This window comes from Sphaeramia orbicularis, chromosome 15, assembly GCF_902148855.1.
Source record: "Sphaeramia orbicularis chromosome 15, fSphaOr1.1, whole genome shotgun sequence".
Taxonomy (NCBI): domain Eukaryota; kingdom Metazoa; phylum Chordata; class Actinopteri; order Kurtiformes; family Apogonidae; genus Sphaeramia; species Sphaeramia orbicularis.
This window is the reverse complement of record NC_043971.1, coordinates 20443465-20464970: the sequence shown is the minus strand read 5'-3', so window position 1 is coordinate 20464970 and position 21506 is coordinate 20443465. Positions and strand designations below refer to the sequence as shown.

At 35.3% G+C, this 21506-nt stretch overlaps 1 protein-coding gene across 1 annotated transcript in view; it reads right to left on the bottom strand.

The window, feature by feature from the left end:
* The window catches only part of hcrtr2 (hypocretin (orexin) receptor 2), a 78619-nt gene extending 67616 nt beyond the window's left edge, over positions 1 to 11003 (bottom strand). Inside the window, exon 1 of the mRNA XM_030155295.1 lies at positions 10787 to 11003. Within this exon, the coding sequence (XP_030011155.1) occupies positions 10787 to 11003 (217 nt within the window). The remainder of the gene's footprint in view (positions 1 to 10786) is intronic.
* Between the last annotated feature and the right edge of the window lie 10503 nt (positions 11004 to 21506).

Genomic DNA, 21506 nt, shown 5'->3' with positions numbered 1-21506 from the left:
TCATGAATCAGTAGAAACACAAGCTAAAGAAATGAGCCAAAAACAAAATTCAGTGAAGAACTTTTTCGGGAAGAAACGAGGAAATGATAAGGCTGCAGAAGGGTCACAGACTGCCTGCAAACAGAAAGATGCATTTAGAAGGAAATATCAGGATTCCTGCTGAACTTACAGGTTCATCGCAACAGGTGACACACAAACGCCTCCAAACTGCTCCGGCACTTCCATCCAAAACTTCAACCCTCTGTGCATCCTGGATTAAAGTCAAAGCAGAATATGCGGATATCGCCACAAAAGCCCTGAAAGTCCTTCTTCTGTTTCCAACTTCATATTTTTGTGTGGCTGGGTTTTCTGCGATGATGAATTAGCAAGTAGTAGACTGGATCTACAGAGCACACCTGGACTGTGTGTCTCCCATCACCCCCAGATGGGACCATCTAGTCGCAGGGAAACAAGTCAAGGGTTATGACTGATTCTGCATTAGGGTGAGTTGGTATTCAGAATCATTGTAATTGTCTGATATACAGTTTAAGTGTTTCAGATCACACACTCTGAACTGACAAAGGTTTTTGTTATTGGAACATCCGCACCTCTTACCGGTCCAAGGAAAATTTACATGCATGAAACCGGTCCGTAATACAAAAAAGGTGTTATAGAGGGTAAGGCAGGTCCTGAAAAGTCAGTTGAACTGCAAAAATAAGATCCAGACCATTAACACCTATGCCCTACCAGTGATCAGAGACCCTGCTGGCATAATATCCTGGCCACTGGAAGAGATATAAGCCACTGATACTAAGACAAGCATGCATGGAGGTTTCACCCTAAGTCCAGCATCCTGAGGCTGTACGCAAAGCAAAAGGAGGGGGGCCGAGGACTAGTAAGTGTCAGAACTACTGTCCAGCAGGAAACCACAAACCTTCTGGAATATATCAAGAAGATGGCCCCCAATGACCAACTGCGGAGTGAACGCCCCAGGCAACAAAAGCCCAGTAAGGAGAAGCCTGAGGGTCTATCATGGAAGGACAAGCCCTTGCATGGCATGGACCATCAGGAAATTGAGGAAGTGGCTGATATCACGAAAACATACCAGTGGCTGGAAAAGGCTGGACGGAAAGACAGCACTGAGGCACTACTCATGGCTCCACAAGAACAGGCCCTGAACACCAGAGCAATAGAGGCAGGGGTCTACCACACCAGGCAAGACCCCAGGTGTAGGTCAAGTAGAGAAGCCCCTGAGACAGTCCAACACATCACAGCAGAGCCTAAGATGATGGCAGGCAAGGCATACATGGAGCAGCATAACCAGGTAGGCAGGCATGGTGTACAGCAGGGGTCACCAATCCTGGTCCTCGAGGGCCGGTATCCTGCATGTTTTAGATGTTTCCCTCTTCCAGCACAGGTGACGGTTATTATCAGGCTTCTGCAGAGCTTGATGATAGACTTAGCATTTGAATCAGGTGTGTTGGAAGAGGGATACATTGAAAACATGCAGGATTCCGGCCCTCGAGGACTAGGATTGGTGACCCCTGGTGTACAGGAACATCTGTGCCAAGTATGGACTGGAGGTCCCAGGGTCAAGATGAGAGGCACCCTCGAAGGTGATAGAGAACAAACAGGCCAAGATCCTGTGGGACTTCCAGATCCAGACCGACAAGATGGGGATGGCCAATTAGCCTGACATGAACATAGGAAGACAGTGGTAGTGATGGATGTAGCAATCCCAAGTGATAGCAACAGAAAGAAAGGAGACGAGAAGCTCGAGAAATACCAATATATATATTTGTATGTTACTATGAAGACTTGAAACAAGTATATTCTGCTTAAACTATAAACTCAATTTGACAATATTGTCTTATTTTAAGAAAACTTGGTAAGTGCAGTTTTCTGACTGCACTGGCAGATAATTAGTTTATTTATTTATTTTTTGTACAGGCCTTTTTTGCAGTGTAAAGCCTGTTTACACCAAAAAAACCCACAAGTTCAGTCCGATGCATTCACTGTCGTTGCATCATAATCTTTCCAATTCTCTCAGTTACTTGCATTTATGGATAAAAATGTGTTTTGTGAGGCTGTGAAGAATTTGACCCTCTGGCTCCACAATATGTTCAGTTTACCCACTTGAAAACTGCTAGTTTATGTGATGTTTTGTAAAATCGTTTCTGAGATGCATGTGTTTTTTGGTATCTTACAATGACTGCTCAGCCCTCACAGAGACTACCTTGGTCCATAACTCTTGAAGACTCGCTGCCTACACAAGCCCTTCAGCTTTCATCACAGCTTGCATTTGCAGTAAAACCGCTGAATTATTTTAAAAAAGCTTTACTTGCGCTGTTATTTTTGATAGTTACACTGTTTTAATTGCTGCTGCAAAAATCAACATAAAACAACTGAAACTGACAAAACTGACAAAAAGTACAAAAGTAAATAAATGAATAAAAATAGGCTGATATACATTGTTCCTGCTGTGCTTCCTTGCAAGTCGTTCAGCTCTGGCTCCAAAAGTTAATGACTTTCTTTATGAAACGTGCCAGACCTCCCCCAGTGTGCTCTGGTTTTGTTAAATGATTATTTGCAGTAAACTAAAAGGATGATTTAGCCTGCCAGGAACTCCCTGTTGCTCACACGGTAATTACTGAATCACCAGCAGGACCAAACATCAGGACACAGCGGAGCGAAACACACATTGAGTGTTTGTTGTTTTTTTTTCAGTTTTTTGACAGCATTGAACTAAGCTGGTCAGTGTGGAGGTATAAAATTAGACTAAGGGCTACGATAATAACAGACTATTCTACTCTAGTGAATACTGAAGGACAGGACAGGTTATGTTGTGCATCTCACTACATCACAGGTGTCAAACATGCGGCCCGGGGGCCAAATCTGGCCCGCCAAAGGTTCCATTCCGGCCCGCAGGATTAAAGTGCAAAAATTAACCTCAACAGTCCAGGTTGTCCAAATCATTTTGGTTCAGGTTCCACATACAGACCAATGAGATCTCCAGTAAAAATAACAACACAATCACCCATAAATAACGACAAGTACAAATTTTCTTTGTGCAAAATTACGTGGAAAAAATTTAAAATTTACATTTACAAAACTATTCTTTCACAGTAAAATGCAAATAAATACATAAATAAAAACAAAGATGAAAAACCTGAAATGTGCAATTTTAACAATATTCTGCCTGTTATTAAATTATTGTGCATTTATGGATCCGCTGTGATCTGTAGTTGTGTTAATAATAAGAGATGGAATATTGTAGAAATTGTTCAAATTTTAGTTCCAAACTCCAAAATTTGAACAATATTCTGCCTGTTACCAAATGTTTATGTAACATTGTATGTAAATGTACATGTATAAATAATAGGCGTAATATTGTTAAAATTGCACTAATTTTTCAAATGAAATTTCTGTTTTTTCAGGTTTTCATAATTTAATTGGGGATTTCTTGTACTAAAACAAAAAGAAAAACTTGGATTTGTCATTATTTATAGGTTATTAAGTCATTATTTTACTGGTTTGGCCCACTTGAGATCAAATTGGGCTAAATATGGCCCCTGAATCAAAATGAGTTTGACACCCCTGCACTACATCATTAATTTTTTTTGTCTTAAACATCAGAATCAGAATAGTTTTTATTACCAGGTAGAGTAAAGAGCACTTTTACAGTAGAAGGAATTTGTCTTAGTGTCAGGTACAAACATAGTGACAGAAAAGACCATAAATAAATAAATAAATAAATTCCTATAATTACATCAAATAAGTAATATACATAGAGGTAATTATTTGCCAAGCTTTCATGACCCTTCATAGTTTGAGTTGAAATGAACTGCTCAAGTGATTTAACACTGAATGTACAACAGCGACACTGAGGAAAAAAAAAAAAACACTTTGAGATCGATTAAACTGTCAGTTGTTATAAATGTACCTATCAAGGTGGAGGATGTGCATTATCATAAAAGCAAGCTAGGGAAGACTGGGAGAACACTTCAGATGTATTCTACTACACGCTTGTGTCATTGTGAGGTGAGTAATATTTTGCATTAATTATGGAAAAAAACAATCATTAGATTTTTTTTTTTTTTTAATAACCCACCTACTTTTCTTGCAGCATCAAACCTATTGCCAGGATTCATTAGCTGTGTGTCAGTGCTGCGTATCAGTCTGGCATCATCCACTATCGTTCTGGAACAGGGTTCTGTGGACTATTACTTATTAAACATCTTGAACGGTATGTGCTTTTGCAAAACAGTGTCAGGCTATTTTGGTGAAACACCCACGCATGAGGAAGTGTGCCATGGTGTAAAAAATACTATATCCGTACAAAAGCAAACACCTCATATAGAGAAGTCTGTATGTGTCAAAATTTGCGCTGCTCAGTGTCTAGTTGCTCTTTAGAGGTTGTTGCTGTTTTGCGTAGGAGGACTTTCAAAGGTGTTACACACAGTCAGCAGAAGAAAGGAGAACGCTAACCCTGCACCATCCAACTGGAATAGTCACACTTGTTGCAAGACAGACTACCTGCACATTGAGTTTACAAGTCAAATATACGGTCTTGGAATAAAAAAAATCATCAGAAATTATAGAAATTCAGTCTAACAACCCTTCAACGCTAATATATACAGCAGTGGTTCCCAACCTTTTTTGGCTCCTGACCCCATTTTAATATCACAAATTCCTGGCGACCCCAGACATTCAAAACAGAGACATTTTTTTCACTAAAATTAATTTGTTTGTGATCATGTAAGAGTTTAGCTATACTGTGTTTCAAATAAATGTTAATTTCAGAGGACATTTAGTCTATATAATGTATATTATTATGGACGGAGGCAGAAAAGCCAGGTGCAGATTACTGCACAAAGTGAGAATTTTATTTTCCTTGATCAGGATATGTACAGTCAGTCCAGCTTGGATTTACAAGGCTGACAATTAATACTGAACAAACAATAACTCAAACTATGAATTATGAAAGAGCTGCAGCATCTGAAACCGACCACAATGAACATTTGACAGATAAACAGTACCACAGTGCTTCAGTTTCAGCTGCAGAGTTTGTCATGTCTTTTATTTATTGGGATTGTCTCTGTCAACTAACCATGTATGTTTTATTAGTAATTTTATTTAGATTTTTATCAATTACTATAAATTTCTGTTGGGTTTCTGTAAATTGGCTTAGTGTTGAGTTTTGACCAACTCTATATGTAAAGTGTCATGAGATAACTTTTGTTATGATTTGGCACTATATAAATAAAATGTGATTGATTGATTTGATTGGTTTTCCCCTGTAGGTTGCTTTGGAAAAAAGTGTCTGCCAAATGCATAAATGTAAATTTCAGGTGACCCCATTCGAATCCTACGTGGGGTCCCGACCCCAAGGTTGAAAAACACTGACATACAGAAATTTATAATAGGCATGAGCAAATCTAATATAAACAAAATGTGCATATGAATATGAAATAGTAAAATTTCTAAATTTAACACTAGGTGACACTTATTATGTGCATCAGCTAAAAATAAAAGGTTAGAACAACCAAAGGAATTTATTCAATTCAATTCAAGTTTATTTGTGTAGCTCATTTGAAAGCAACTTTTGTTGACCAAAGTGCTTTCCAGAAATGCGTCAGTGAAGATCAGTAATACAGGTTTATATCTAATCCAAGAGAATAGAGCTGTGTGATGAGGGGAAGATTCGACAGTCAATGCTTCTAACTAAGGATGTAACAATATGAAAATTTCATATCACAGTTACTGTGACCAAAATTATCACGGTTATTATTATTATCATGGTATATTTGAAATTGTGCTCAAAATGTTCAAAAAGTACTAATGCACACACTGAAATAATTTAACCAAGATGTATTTAAAATAAATAAATAAATAAAATAATTGGTTCAGTGTACCTTCTGTTGGCAGAAGCATTCAAATATTAACCCTTAGTGGTCTGAGCCTATTTTGTCCATTTTTCAGTCCTTTTGATTTTGCTTTTATGTACTACATAAACAAATGTTTACTATACCCATGTTTGGGATCTGTTTTTTTTTTGTTTTTGTTTTTTTTTAGCACAACTTCAATAATATCATCTGTCTATTATTTTTTTTCACTTTAACCTACTATATCAACACAGGAGGACAAAAAACACACAAAATCTGATTTGAAAAATGTATATAAATTTATGGCATAAATAACACACAGATGCTTAACGAACCTTTTCAAAGACTTTAAAAGTGAATATTGGTTCCAGATATTAGGTATATAAATCAAAATTGTAATAAATTAAAACTATACTCAAATATGTGCCATAAAAGCAGATCTTTACATCGGGTTTTTTCCCCTAGAAGTGTGGTAATCAATCACGGTTATACTAACCATCTGGAATTTTACCACGGTTTATCATTATACCGGTAATCGTTACATCCCTACTTCTAACTGACAAAAGGAATAAGCAAAAGAGCTAATTATTCCAACCTCCAGAGTAAAAGACAGTTTGTCTCCACAAAGATTCACAAAATGTAATATTTACCTCCACTCCCCTACCACAAATTATGCTTGAAATTGACTCTTGAGATTCAAAACCAGTGTGTTCAACAAGTGACATTTAACATATCTTTAATATGACAAACCACATATAATCCTCCTTAAATGTGTAATTACAAAATGTTTGATTTAAGGTTTATAGATGTATAAAAAATAGCCCATCTAGATGAGAGAAATGGAAAAAGTGTTGCAGTGGACCCCAGTCACCCCTATTATACACTTTTTCTGCATATGTGGTATTACATGCATGAGGCAGTGATTAAAATGCAGTTACATCTGAAAGAAACTGACTGCACTGACTCTTAAGTGCAAAGGCAAAGTTGATATTGCTCACGTTTTATTTTCAATCAGACTGAAAAAAAAAAAAAATCAATAGAATAAGAGAGGGGGAAAAAGATGAAGCATAATGACTTCAATGGAAAGGTAAAAACTACTGTGATTATAAATCCCTTGAGTGTGATAAATGATGTGTCAGTTTAAGAGTGCTGCTTTTTTTTCTGTCTTGCAGGGTGATAAAAGTGATCGGATGCTGAGTGCGGAAGATAAAAAAAGCAGTCCGTCCTTAAACGCACCATTGCACGTTCACTTGTGCAGCTGGATGTCCTGATGCACGACAGTGGGTCTGCTACGCATCACAGAAAAACTTGTGTTTTAGATTTTTTTTTCATCAAATAAAAAGGCGTTTGCTTTGCGCTGCACTTAAGTTTAATGAGATCCTCCTGTGACTTAGAAAGTAAACATTTCCCTATTTTACATTAAATAACTGCCTTAACCCAGGGGTGTCAAACATGCGGCCCAGGGGCCAAATGCGGCCCACCAAAGGGTCCAGTTCGGCCCCTGGGATGTTTTTGCCAAGTGCAAAAATTCCACAGTCTTGAATTGAATGAAGACAAAGAAAAAAATTTAGCTTGAATTAAGGAAAAAAATCTTGAATTAAGCCAAAAAAAAATCTAATTTCGCAAAAAATCTTGAATTAAGCCAAAAAAAAAATCTTCAAGTAAAAAAAAAAAAAAAATCTTGAATTATGCCAAAAAAAATCTTCATTTAAGTAAAAAAAAAAAAAAAAAAATCTTCAAGTAAAAAAAAACAAATCTTCAATTAAGTTAAAAAAAAATCTTGAATTAAGTTTAAAATAAATCTTCAATTAAGTAAAAAAATATTGAATTAAGCAAAAAAAAAAAAAAAAAAAAAATCTTCAATTAAGTAAAAAAATCTTCAATTAAGCCAAAAAAAATCTAGAATTAACAACTTAATTTTTTGTCTTTGTTTTAGTGCAAAAAATAACATTAAATCATGAAAATATTTACATTTACACACTATCCTGTAACATGAAAATGTGATTAACCTGAAAAAATATGAACAATCTGAAATGTCAAAAGAAAATTAAGCACAATTTTTAACAATTTTTCTGCCTGTTCCTAAGTGTTTAGTGTCTTTGTAGATCTGATCCATAATGCACATGGGGAAATGACCAGTGGAGGAATAATATTGTTAAAACTGCACAAAATTTTCTTATGTTTTTTAATTTAAATTTCAGTTTTTTCAGGGTTTTTTTTTTTGGGATAGTTTATAAAAGTTAGTATTTTCATAATTTAATGTTGTTGTTTTTTTTTTACACTACAACAAAAACAAAAGTTTGGAGCTGTCATTATTTATAGGTTATTATGTTATTTTTCTGGTCTGGCCCACTACCGATCAAATGTAGCTGAATATGGCCCCTGAACTAAATTGAGTTTGACACCCCTGCCTTAACCCTTTTATGCATAGCGGTCAGTAAAGTGGACAGTTATTCTCCAACTGTTCTCTTGTATATTCATGGGTTTTGTTGTTTTAGTTCCATATCAGCACCATCCCATACACTGCAATTCATACCATTACTGTAACTATGCGGTTCTTGATAAACCTGATCTGCAGTGACATGTTTGACTGTAAAGTAATTGCTACTTGTTATTAGACTGTAATTAACAGTTTTCTTAAACAAAAAGTGTGGGGTTTGTTTTGCAGATTATCTCCATGAACTGAGTTATGACTAGTATTAGAGTATGTTAAAATGTGAGAAAACATCAGATTAGCCAAATTAACCCTTTCATGCATAGTGGTCACTACAGTGAACAGCTATTCTACTGCTGTACTTTTGTATGTTCATGGATTTTGTTGTTTTAGTTCCATATCAGCCAACATGCATCATCCCAAACACTGCAATTCACACCATTACTGTAACTTTGCTGTTCTTGATAAACCTGAGCTGCAGTAACATGTTTGAGTGCAAATCAAAAGCTTATTTTTGTTATTAGACTGTAATTAGCAGGGTTTTTTTTAAACAAAAGTTTTTTGTTTTTTTTTAGTATTATCTCCATGAAGTGAGTAGTGACTAGTATTAGAGCAGTGGTTTCCAACCTTTTCTGGCTCGTGACCCCATTTTAACATCACAAATTTCTGGCGACCCCAGACATTCAAAATGGAGACTTTTTTTTTTTTTTTTGCTAAAATTAATTTATTTTTGATCATGTAATAGTTTACTATACTATGTTGCAACTAAATGTTAATTTTAGATGACATTTAGTCTGTATAATGTATATTATTATGGACGGAGGCAGAAAAGCCAGGTGTAGATTACTGCACAAAGTAAGAATTTTATTTTCTGACAATTAATACTGAACAAACAATAACTCAAACTATGAATTATGAAAGAGCTGCAGCATCTGAAACCGACCACAATGAACATTTGAAAGATAAACAGTACCACAGTGCTTCAGTTTCAGCTTCAGAGTTTATCATGTCTTTTATGTATTGGGATTGTCTCTCACCTCACTATATATTTTTATTAGTGCGTTTATTTTTTAACAATTACTAGATATATCAGGGGACCCCATTTAAATTCCAGACGACCCCACATGGGGTCCCGACACCAAGGTTGAAAAACGCTGTATTAGAGTATGTTAAAATGTAAGAAAACATCATATTAGCAGCATTAAAAATGTTTTTATTTCATATATTTCACTCAGTATATCAGTAAATACACGTTTCTTTGCTTCAAAAATTAAACCCATGGTGTACAGCTGCAACTCCATGAAAAATAGGTTCATGAAAAATTTCAATCGCATTTTTTTTTTTTTAATGCCTAAAGAGGAATAAAAACACTCTTGCTTAAGGCTCTCATAATTCATGCATGAAAAGGTTAAAAATGTTTTTATTTCATAGTTTTCAAACAGTGTATTACTTTCTGATATTGCATTTTAAATGCATGTTTTTTTTGCTTCAAAAATTAACCCTTTCATGCAGTAATTATGAGAACCTTAATCAAGATTTTTTTTCCTGAGTGATTTTATTCCTCTTTGGGCATGGGGAAAAAAGGAAAATTTTTATGAGCCTATTTTTCAAGGAGTTGCAAAAATATCCACTCAGCTGAAGAAGCAAAGAAACATGAATTTACTGATATACTGCATGAAAACTATGAAATAAAAACATTTTTACTGCTGCCAATCTGAGGTTTTCTCACATTTTAACTTACCTGCATGGAGATCATTCGCAAAAAATAAACAACCTTTTTGTTTAAAAAAACAAAATAGTTAATTACAGTCTTTTACAGCATTTACAGCATTTTTTTTTTTTTTTTACACTCAAACATGTTTCTGCAGATCAGGTTTATCTAGATCAGCAAATTTACAGTAATTGTGTGAATTACAGTGTATGGTGTATGATGCAGAAGTGTATCCACTGTATTGGCTGATATGGAACTAAACCAACAAAATCCATAAATATATAAGAAAACAGCTTTGAACAGCTGTCCACTGTAGTGACCACTATGCATGAAAGGGTTAAACACATGGTGTCCAGCTGAGTGGACATTTTTGTAACTCCATGAAAAATCGGTTCATTAAAAAAAAAAAAAAAAAAAAAAAAAATCAATTGCATTATTTTTATTTTTTTCATGCCTAAAAAGGAATAAAAACATTCAGGAAATCTTGACTAAGGCTCTTATAATTCATGCATGAAAGGGTTAATTAGAAACAGCATGATGCAACAGTTTTTTCAGATACATTTAATTTTTTTTATAATGTCCCTTTCGGTGGACTTTTTTTCTTTTTTCTTTTTTTTGAAGTAAAGCTGTAAAACTCTTGTCCATTATGCACTGCTGGGTCTCAGGAGGATATGACAGGATTTGGTGTTTTAGAAAGAAGAGCTTAAACCGAGAAGAACGATGACCTGGACAACTAAGAACCTACACAGACATGTTTTAGAAAGTATGACAACTTACCAAGAGAGTTTCCGATGAGTGAGACTAAAAACACAATGATGTACGCCACTATGAGCACCCACTCGTACTGCTTGGGGTGCAGGTACTCTTTCCAGATGTATCTCAGAAGTTCATCATCATCCTCCTCAGATGGGCGCAGGTGGAACTCCGTGTTGTTGGAAACATGTGTAGAAGGTAAACACTCCTCGCAATCCACATTCCCAGTGATTCCAGACATCCTGTGAGGTGTTTGCGGGTTGTATTCTCCTGCAGTGGAAGTCGTGCGTCTGCGGTGACCGAAGGATGAGGAGTAAACCGCAAATAAGCACGCGGCACCGGAGCGCGGTAAGAGCGCGCTCCACACGGACTCGTCAGTGTGACGCGGTTTCACGCACCATAACCGGGGGGGTGGGGGAGGTGGGGGGGTCACACTACACCAACAACACAGCCAAGCAGAGAGAGCAGTGAGCTTTGAGCCACTTCCACAGTCCACACTAATGACTCAGGTCTGTGCGTAAAACTGGATCAGATTTAGTTTGGGTTTTACTTTAGACCAGGGGTGTCAAACATGCGGCCCGGGGGCCAAAACCGGCCCACCAAAGGGTCCAATCCGGCCCGCGGGATGAATTAGTGAAATACAAAAATTACACTGGAGATATTAACAATCAAGGATGTCAAAATAAATTTAGTTCAATTCCATCTGAAGTGGGTCAGACCAGTAAAATACTACCACAAAAAAGAATAAATAACAAAAAACACATTTTTACCTCCGCCAAGGAGGTTATGTTTTTGCCAGTGTTTGTTTGTCTGTCTGTTTGTTTGTCTGTCCATTAGTGTGCAACATAACTCAAAACGTTATGGACAGATTTTGATGAAATTTTCAGGGTTTGTTGGAAATGGGATAAGGAAGAAATGATTAACTTTTGGGGGTGATCCGGAAGAAATCCTGGATTCTGGATCACTTTGAAATTTTCATTGACATTGTGGTAAATGGGGCCAAAATTTTCGTTTCCCAATATCTCGCTTAATTATTGACCAAAACTCATGAAATTTAACTCAGGAATTGACAATGGGGTCCTCTATCACATTTCAAAGGCTGATCCGGATCTGATCCAGAAGGCGGATTTTATTTTAAAAAATAAATGTAGGATTTGTATCACAGATTATGTGGGGAATTTTTGCGCTTGGCGGAGGTCCAAGTGCTTTTCTAGTTTTCTCTTTGTTTTAGTGTAACAAAAAAAGTAAAATTACACAAAAATGTAAACATTTACAGACTAGCCTTTTACAAAAAATGTGAAAAACCTGAACAAATATGAACAACCTGGAAACTTTACTGTTTCATATTCATATGGACATTTTGTTTATATCAGATTTGCTCATGCCTATTATAAATTGCTGTATGTCAGTGTCAGACCTTGGGGTCGAGACCCCACATAGGGGTCACCTGGAATTCAAATGGGGTCACCCAAAATTTACATTTACATTTATGCATTTGGCAGATGCTTTTTTCCAAAGCGACTTACAGGGGAAAACCAATCAAATCAATCAATCAATCAATCAAATTTTATTTATATAGTGTCAAATCATAACTTATCTCATGACACTTTACATATAGAGTTGGTCAAAACCCGACTCTAAGCCAATTTACAGAAACCCAACAGAAATTTCTAGTAATTGATAAAAATCAAAATCAGGGGTGTCAAACATGCGGCCCGGGGGCAAAAACCGGCCCGCCAAAGGGTCCAATCCAGCCCGCAGGATTAATTAGTGAAATACAAAAATTTCACTTAAGATATTAACAATCAAGGATGTCAAAATAAATTTAGTTCAATTCCATCTGAAGTGGGTCAGGCCAGCAAAATACTACCATAATAAAGTATAAATAAGAAAAAAACATTTTTCTCTTTGTTTTAGTGTAACAAAAAAGTAAAATTATACAAAAATGTAAACATTTACAGACTAGCCTTTTACAAAAAATGTGAAAAACCTGAACAAATATGAACAACCTGAAATGTCTGAAGAGATTTAAGTGTAATTGTACCAATATTCTGTCTGTTATTAAATGTTTTGTGCATTTGTAGATCCACTGTGATCTGTACGTTGTAATGAACATGTAAAAATGAGAAGCTGAGGCCAAACAATGGCATAAATTGTTAAAACTGCACTTTTTTTCTTAATAAATTTCATTTTGGTCATGGTTCATGTTTTTCCATATTTTTTTAAAGGATAGTTTGTAGATGTAGAAATTATGATAATATAATTTTACTTTTTTCACTCTAAAACATAGAAATTAGACATACAAATTTTGGAATCGATATGATTTATGTACTATTATGTTATTATTTGAATGATCCGGCCCACTGCAGGTCATATTGGGCTTTATGTGGCCCCTGAACTAACATGAGTCTGACACCCCTGCTTTAGATGGTTAGATGGTCCAGTCGCCTGATTGGTGAGTCACAGTCTTGTCCCGCCTCCCTGTACACTAAGCATTTACAGAGGATGGTTTCATCAATTCTTAATAATGACTTCCATCCTTTACGAGGTGAATTTCAGCTCCTTTCCTCTGGACGGAGGTTCTTAGTCCCAAGGTGCAGGACACAGCGTTATAAAAACAGTTTTGTTCCTGTCGCTGTCACTAAGCTCAATAAAAAAGTGACATTGCACTTTATTAACTTATTTCAGTTATTTATTCTATTTCTTTGCTCTATTTATTATTATTGTGACTTCAAATTTTTTAATTTTATGTTCTTATCCTGGTTTTATCCCAGACTGTTTTCATCTTCTCTGGGTTTTTTTGTGTTTTACTGCATCTTATTTTTATTTATTTGATCTTATTTATTTATTTTATTCTTTTACTTATCCATGCTGCTGTACCGATGAATGGTGGAACACTGAACACTTTTTGTTCTGTCTTTTTGTCCTGTTTGTAAGCTCAATCGAGTGCCTACCAAAAATGTTCAATGTACGTCTTGCTGTAATACCAAAGCAATCACCTTGACTGCAAAACAAATCTACCCACAGGTACAAATGAAGTAACCTTGAACCTTGAACCTTTTCTTTATGTAGATTACAAAGCATATCAATCTGTAGATACTTGTTAAATTATTCAAAGCACAGTTTCATCAAGATTATAAGTGGGATAATCATTTTCGGTCGTGAAATGGAGTCACTTTGACAACATATTGGGCCAGAGAACCTACTTAAAATTCAATGCATTTGTCCATTAGGAGTCAGGAAAGGACGCATAAATATTCCATGGATGATCTGAATCCATTCACATGAACTGTTTAGAGCTGTCAGCATAAACACACTCCATGAAAACATGTCTCACACTTACCATCATTGAGTAATATAATGCCCCTGCAGTCACAAAATTGCACTTAAGTGGTGTTTATCCACATGTATAAAAGGTTTGTCCTATATTTTAACAGGGTTATTTGTTGTATTGATATTCCATGTTCTCACCAGCAGGGGGTAGTCATGCACCAGAACACTCTTGCAGCTACCAAAACCTCATTTTGCTATAGGCATTTCTGAATATCAAGTTAGCCAAGTATGTTCTTGAGAACTTGGCGTGTATAGTCCTAAGAACATATGTCGCTGTAATTGAAACGGCTGCGTATTTCTGAACTTTTCTCCCTGGTTCTGCTGCATTTACGCCAGGGGTGTCAAATTCATTTTAGTTCAGGGGCCGTATTCAGCTAAATTTGATCTGAAGTGGGCCGGACCACAAAAATAACAACACAATAACCTATAAATAATGACAACTCCAAATTTTTGTCTTTGTTTTAGTGTAAAAAAACAAAACAAAACTAAAACATTAAATTATGAAAATACTTACTTTTATAAACTATCCAAAAAAAAAAAAAAAAAACTGGAAAAACTGAAATTTAAATTAAAAAACGTAAGAAAATTTAGTGCAATTTTAACAATATTATGCTTCAACTTATTATTTTTCCATGTGCATTATGGATCAGATCTGCAAAGACACTAAACACTGAGGAACAGGCGAAAAATTGTTAAAATTGTGCTTAATTTTCTTTAGACATTTCAGGTTGTTCATATTTGTTCAGGTTATTCACATTTTATTGTTACAGGATAGTTTGTTAATGTAAATGTTTTCATAATTTAATGTTATTTTTTGCACTAAAACAAAGAAAAAAAAATTGAGTTGTTGATTCTAGTTTTTTTTTTTGGCTTAATTCATGATTTTTTTTAAAATCAATTGAAGATTTTTTTTGGCTCAATTCAAGATTTTTTTTACTTAATTCAAGATTTTTGGGGGCTTAATTCAAGATTTTTTGCTAAATTTGAGATTTTTTTGCTTAATTGAAGATTTTTTTGGCTTAATTCAAGATTTTTTTAAATTAATTCAAGATTTTTTTGGGCTTAATTCAAGATTTTTTTTACTTAATTCAAGATTTTTTGGGGCTTAATTCAAGATTTTTTGCTAAATTTGAGATTTTTTTGCTTAATTGAAGATTTTTTTTGGCGTAATTCAAGATTTTTTTTTTTTTAATTAATTGAAGATTTTTTTTGGCTCAATTCAAGATTTTTTTTTTTAGTTAATTCAAGATTTTTTGGGGCTTAATTCAAGATTTTTTGCTAAATTTGAGATTTTTTGCTAATTGAAGATTTTTTTTTGGCTTAATTCAAGATTTTTTTTTAATTGAAGATTTTTTTTGGCTTAATTCAATATTTTTTTTTACTTAATTCAAGATTTTTTGGGGCTTAATTCAAGATTTTTAGCTAAATTTGAGATTTTTTTGCTTAATTGAAGAATTTTTTTTACTTAATTGAAGATTTTTTTTCTTGGTTTAACTGATGATTTTTTTTTACTTAATTGAAGATTTTTTTGGGGGGGGGTTTAATTCAGAATTTTTTTTACTTAATTCAAGCTTTTTTTCTTTTTTTTCTTTTTCGCTTAATTCAATTCAAGACTGTGGAATTTTTGCACTTGGCAAAAACATCCCAGGGGCCGAACTGGACCCTTTGGCGGGCCACATTTGGCCCCCGGGTCGCATGTTTGACACCCCTGATTTACGCCATCGGCTCTCTAACATGTTCTCGATTTGATTTCAGTACATTTGTTCTACTATTTGGGATCTTCTATGAAACTGGGTTCATTTTGGTACCAGCTTTGTTAGACCCAATAATAAATGAGAAATTTATACATATTTCCCCCCAGCATGTACCTAATGATGACTTCAGATAAATGCAAAAAAGATTACACTCTTGCTCTGAGTCATCCCAAAATTAATTTTTAATGAAATATTGGGCAAAAAATAAGACCAACATTGGGACATGAAAAGCTACCAAGGTGTCAGTGCATTTGATCTGGAAAACATTGTTTGAAATGGTCTTATATACCGCTATAAATAAAGACACTGTGTTCAATTTGATGATCATTGTGGTTTTTCTAGTCCAGACATGTGGGTTTTTCATGAATTGACAGTCTCATTCCAGGTTTCGAGTGTAACCCATCGTGTCCAGTTTTATTTATTTATTTTATTTTAACCTTTATTTAACCAGGAAGTCCCTTGAGATGAAATCTCTTTTTTGAGGGAGACCTGACCAAGAGGCACATCAGTACAATACAAATGAAGTAACAGAGTATAAAGCTACATAGTTAAGACAACATAAAATGACTAAAAACATAAAAGCTAAAACCAGTTTAAGAATAGCAGTCACACACTTCTGTTAGACAGTTTGACAGAAGAAATTTGAATTCACTCAAGGTAATAAAATGCTGAAGCTGAAGTGAGTTTTGCAAATTGTTCCATGAGCAAGGTCCACTGTAGGAAAAAGCTGTTTTACCAAGTTCAGAATGAACTCTGGGGACTCTGAGGAGGAGCCGATGTGATGAACAGGAATTGTATCCACTGGTGAAGTGAGACAGGAGGCGACACAGATATGGGGGTAGTTTGCCCAGTACAGCCTTGTACAAATACAAGCCAGTGCCACTGCCCCCTGAGCCTTAGCGAAGGCCAAGAGACCAGAGCATACAGCTCAGTGATGGGTCCTGAATGCAGCATTTGTAATGAAACGTAAAGCACTGTGACAGACTGTGTCCAGACAGTGGAGAGCTGTTGCAGCTGCATTCCTGTAAATGACATCCCCATAATCCAACACACTTAGAAATGTGGTTTGTACAAGCTTTTTTCTAACATCAGTCTTAAAACAGCATTTATGACGGTAAAAAAAGCCAAGCAGAGCTTTAAGCTTTATTAACAGATGTTCCACATGGGGTATGAAAGACAGTTTATCATCAATCCAGATACCCAGTTGCGTTACATGCGGAACCTGCCCATTTAAACACAAATAAATCGCCAATGATTTTGCAACAGCGGCCATTTTTGTGAAGTACTCTGCCTTGCATAATTAGTTCGATTCCCAAAATTTACCTGTGAGAGAATAAAGAGATATTTGAAAAAATAATATCGCGTAATTTTTATGTCTTTTTTTTTTAACCATGTTACACATGGGTTCTTGTATAAAAATATAAAAATGTGTTTCATCTGAAAAACAGTTTCTTTTTTATCTCAATAAATATTTTGTTTTAAAATAGACCAAAGTGCTTCCAAACTTGCTTCATAACAGTTAATTTTTAGCCCCTCTGTCCTGTTTTTAGGGACCAGTTTCATAGAAGCACCCATTTACATATTCTTTTTTATACACTATCTATATTCTTCAAAATTGGATAAACAAATTTAGCTGAATGCCATATCGTGATAATAAAGATGTATTTTCTCACTATTTCACCTCACACGTGTGTGCCAACATCATATCACATCATCTCGTGACTTGTGATGACATCTACAATAAAACATATATAAATGAAGGTGTCACAGAAGCCACTGTTGCCTTTGACAGTAAATTGACAGTAGCACAAAAGTGCATCTTGGGATATTTGCCAGCCAAGTCTATGCGAGTCACCAACTAGTACATCCTTGGTTTTAACTAGCTGGGTATTCCATCTGATCTTGGTTTATGCGAACTTTTAATGGAACAGTACATGGACTGCGAATGATGATCACAAGAACAGAAGAACTAACAAGAACACGTATTGAATAACGCCGTATGTTTCCACAGACTGTATCGCTCATTGAGGAAAGTATAAAGGTTATTTAAACACATCTGTATTCAGGTTTCGTTCAATTTAAACTTCACAGCTGCGTATTTTGACAGTGGGATCACAATAACACTGTGTCTTAAAATCTTCACATTCTGCTCACAGTATACCTCGGTTTTTAGACAGAAAACAGCCACAGTAAAACCATAAATCACCTCTTTTTCTGTTTGTGTTGTCAACAATTGCACCGAATATCTACACTGAATCATTCAAACAAGGTCAGAACAGAATTATTTTATGCTTCCTTGACTTCTCACTTCTACATTATGTTGTGCAAAGAAGTCAATTAGTAGCAATCAGGAAGCTTGTATCATTTCCATTTTCGAAATAAATCAATAAAAATAAAAAAAAAAAGAACTGTCACAGTTTATTCTGATCTGCAAAGTAAAAACAGTGACCTTAGAAAAGATAATAACATCCCATAATAACTTTATACCTTCAAAAGCCTAATCATCAAAGTCGCTCAGGTACAAGAAACACTGATTTCAGCATCGAACTCCATTCTTTAAACTTAGAGCTGGAGAAAACAATAATAGCCCCTCTAACTTTTTCATCACTGAGTCACTTTATTTGACTCTAATATTGTGTCTTTTTCCGTCTCATTACTTTCTGATTTTTTCTTGTTATGTGCATTGTAAGAAAACTGATGCTTGTGTACTCTTCAAGGTGTGATATGGGAGCACTTTATCTCCTAGTTTTTCTGCACCTCATCCTTTATTCTATTCACCTTTAACATTTTGTTCTTGTTAGATCCTTTTCGTGCCAACTTGGATAATAACTATATCTGAATCCCATACAAACAGTAGAGATGACAAAAAATTAGGTGTTATTTTTTTGGCTTAATAATTCAGTAGTTTAATATGGCATGGAAATTGGCAACTTCTGAGGATAATAACAAGTAAGAATCATCCAAATGAGGTCAGAACTGTCACAGTTTAGTCTGAACCATGGATCAACAAACACCAACTTAGCAGAGATATTAACATCACATAACAAGTGGTGCCAGGCACAACAAACCCCGCCCCTCGCACTTATTCTGCTCAGTATAAGTAAATGGGGAGATTAGGGATGGGAATAGATAAGAATTTAACGATTCCAATTCCATTATCGATTTTGCTTATCGATCCGATTCTCATTGGGTGAGGGAATAAAAGAGTAAAAACAGGTGTGTTTGCATTAACTGTCTTTTATATTTACATAGGCTATCTACACAGAAAATATATCATATACAGTATGTACAAATAATAATAACAGATGACGCCGGGCCTGGATCAGGGGGGCAGCGTGCAGTGAAAGTGAAACTAAAGACGCTTTACTAATTCCTCTATTGCTGCATTTCTACGACATCGAACCAGCTTGACTCGGCCCATCTCCCGTTGTTGTGCACCTCATTTCCTTTGCCCTACCTTCAGAAACGTGTATTTGGGGGGGTACGACGTTTGTTGCCCGCACCGGAACCGGAACTGGAACTGGGCCCGGCGTTCACTCTGCCACTACATTCACAAGTGTCTCTTGATAGCGAATCAAGTAAGTGACATTCCTGTAGATGAATCACATACTGTGGACAAATGTTTGAGCAGACTGGAGGGATTCCACCCTTTTGAAGACATGGAAGCTTTGACAGTGTTCCAGCGGACCTGGTGTCGTCTTTTTAGACCGTTTCTGCCCCAACACCATGTTGGCTACGTTCTGACCAAAAAAATGCAGCATTTGTGTGATGTCATCGCGCATGCGCAATGAAGGCGGAATAGGTTAGCAGAATCGTTGAGCAGGCAGGCAAATGATTCCAAAGAATTGAGCTACTGGGATCCAGTTCCCAAAAAAGAAACGGTTCTCGATTCCCATCCCTAGGGGAGATTTTAAAAAATCATAAAAAATTAAAACTTTGACCTTTCCCAAAATGTAGTGACATCTATTCTGGGTCACTGGTAATCTATTAACCTAATGTGGTATGAATTCAACCCATAGTTTTGCTGCTAGAGTGTTAACAAACAAACAGAACCAAAAACAATACCCCTTGCCTCCCCTTCGGGGGCAGGGTAATAACTTTATACCTTCATAAACCTCATAATCAAACTCACCCATGTATCAGAAACACTGTGATTTCTACATCAAAGTCCATTCTTTTCGTTTACAGCTGTGTCCAGTGGTGAAAACAACGACAGTGCTTGCTTTTATCATTTTGTGTCACTAATAGTTGTTTCTTAATGGTTCTCATCCCATCTCATCACTTTCTAAGGCCTTAGTCAAAGGCCCTGTGGTGTTTTCATCACCATGGGAGAGTGTTAAAGAAACAAACCAAACCAAAAACAATACCCTTTTTGTATGTTTTTAATTTTGGATTACCTTTTTAGATGATTTTTGTCATTTGTGTTTTAAAGTTAATTGAAAAAATATAACAAAATATCTGAGCATCGACTGAATGCATTGGAATGAATTATGCAAACATGCATGCTCTTGGGAAAAATCATTTTGATGCTGATGATTCCCGCTCTTACATTTATTTCCTTCTTTTTTATTTGCTTTTTGATATCTAATCTCTGATCCAAGGCAACATGAATGAATATTAGAAAAGCAGCAAAGAATACAGTTCTGATGTCAACTAGTCTCCAGCTTTCTCCAATGGAGATGTCAATCCTGCTAAAGACACACCAGAATGTTTTGTGTTTTGTTTTTTCCTGTATAAAGCCAATATCCAATCTTTTGTATATACTGGGTCAGTGTATCTTTTGGTAATTAGATTTTCATTTCAGAAACAAAAGAAAACTAATGGTTAATAGATTTTTGTTTTAAAATAGAAGAATAAAAATAGAATTTCAAGGTGTTTTTCTTTTTCAGTGTCAAAACAGATAAACCAAATGTAAAAAACAAATGGATTTTTGTTCTCTCTTTCTAATAACAACAAAGAAAGTTACTACCTGAAAGAAATGGAAAAACGGACCAAAAACGGCTGTTCTTTTTATCATTTTCTGAGACCAAATGTTTTCATTTTCAAGGAAAGAGTGCTAATGCCTAGGTCACAAAGATTCTAAGGAACGATGGGTTTGTACGAATCTTCCAGTTCGTTTGATATCTGGAGTTTGTATACATTTGTAGAGGGAGCATGTCTATGAACTCCAGATTTTGTATGAAAATGTAATGTGAAATGAGAAAAAAAAAAAATAGCCATTTTGGTCCATTTTTCTGTCAGGTAGTAACTTTGTTATTAGAAAGAGAAAACGAAAATCAGTCAGTTTTTTTTTAATTTGGTTTATCTGTTTTGACACTTAAAAAGAAAAATACCTTGAAATTCAATTTGAATTCCTATATTTTAAAACAAAAATCAAACAACTACTAGTTTTTCTTTTGATTCTGACAAGAAAATCCAATAACCAAAAGATACACTGACCATATTGACCTGCCTTCTTTGCTTTATTTTGGCACTAGTTGTTTCTAAGAAAAAAAAAAAAAAAAAAGAACAAGTACTCACACTTGTAGAAATAGTAATTCAAGCTCTTTATTAAAGTAAAAGTACAGAAGCACGCAGTCTGAGTCAAATAGTAAACACATTATCTATGTTATCAATGTTGGTTGGACTCTGACATCTCATTAAATAGTCACATTTTC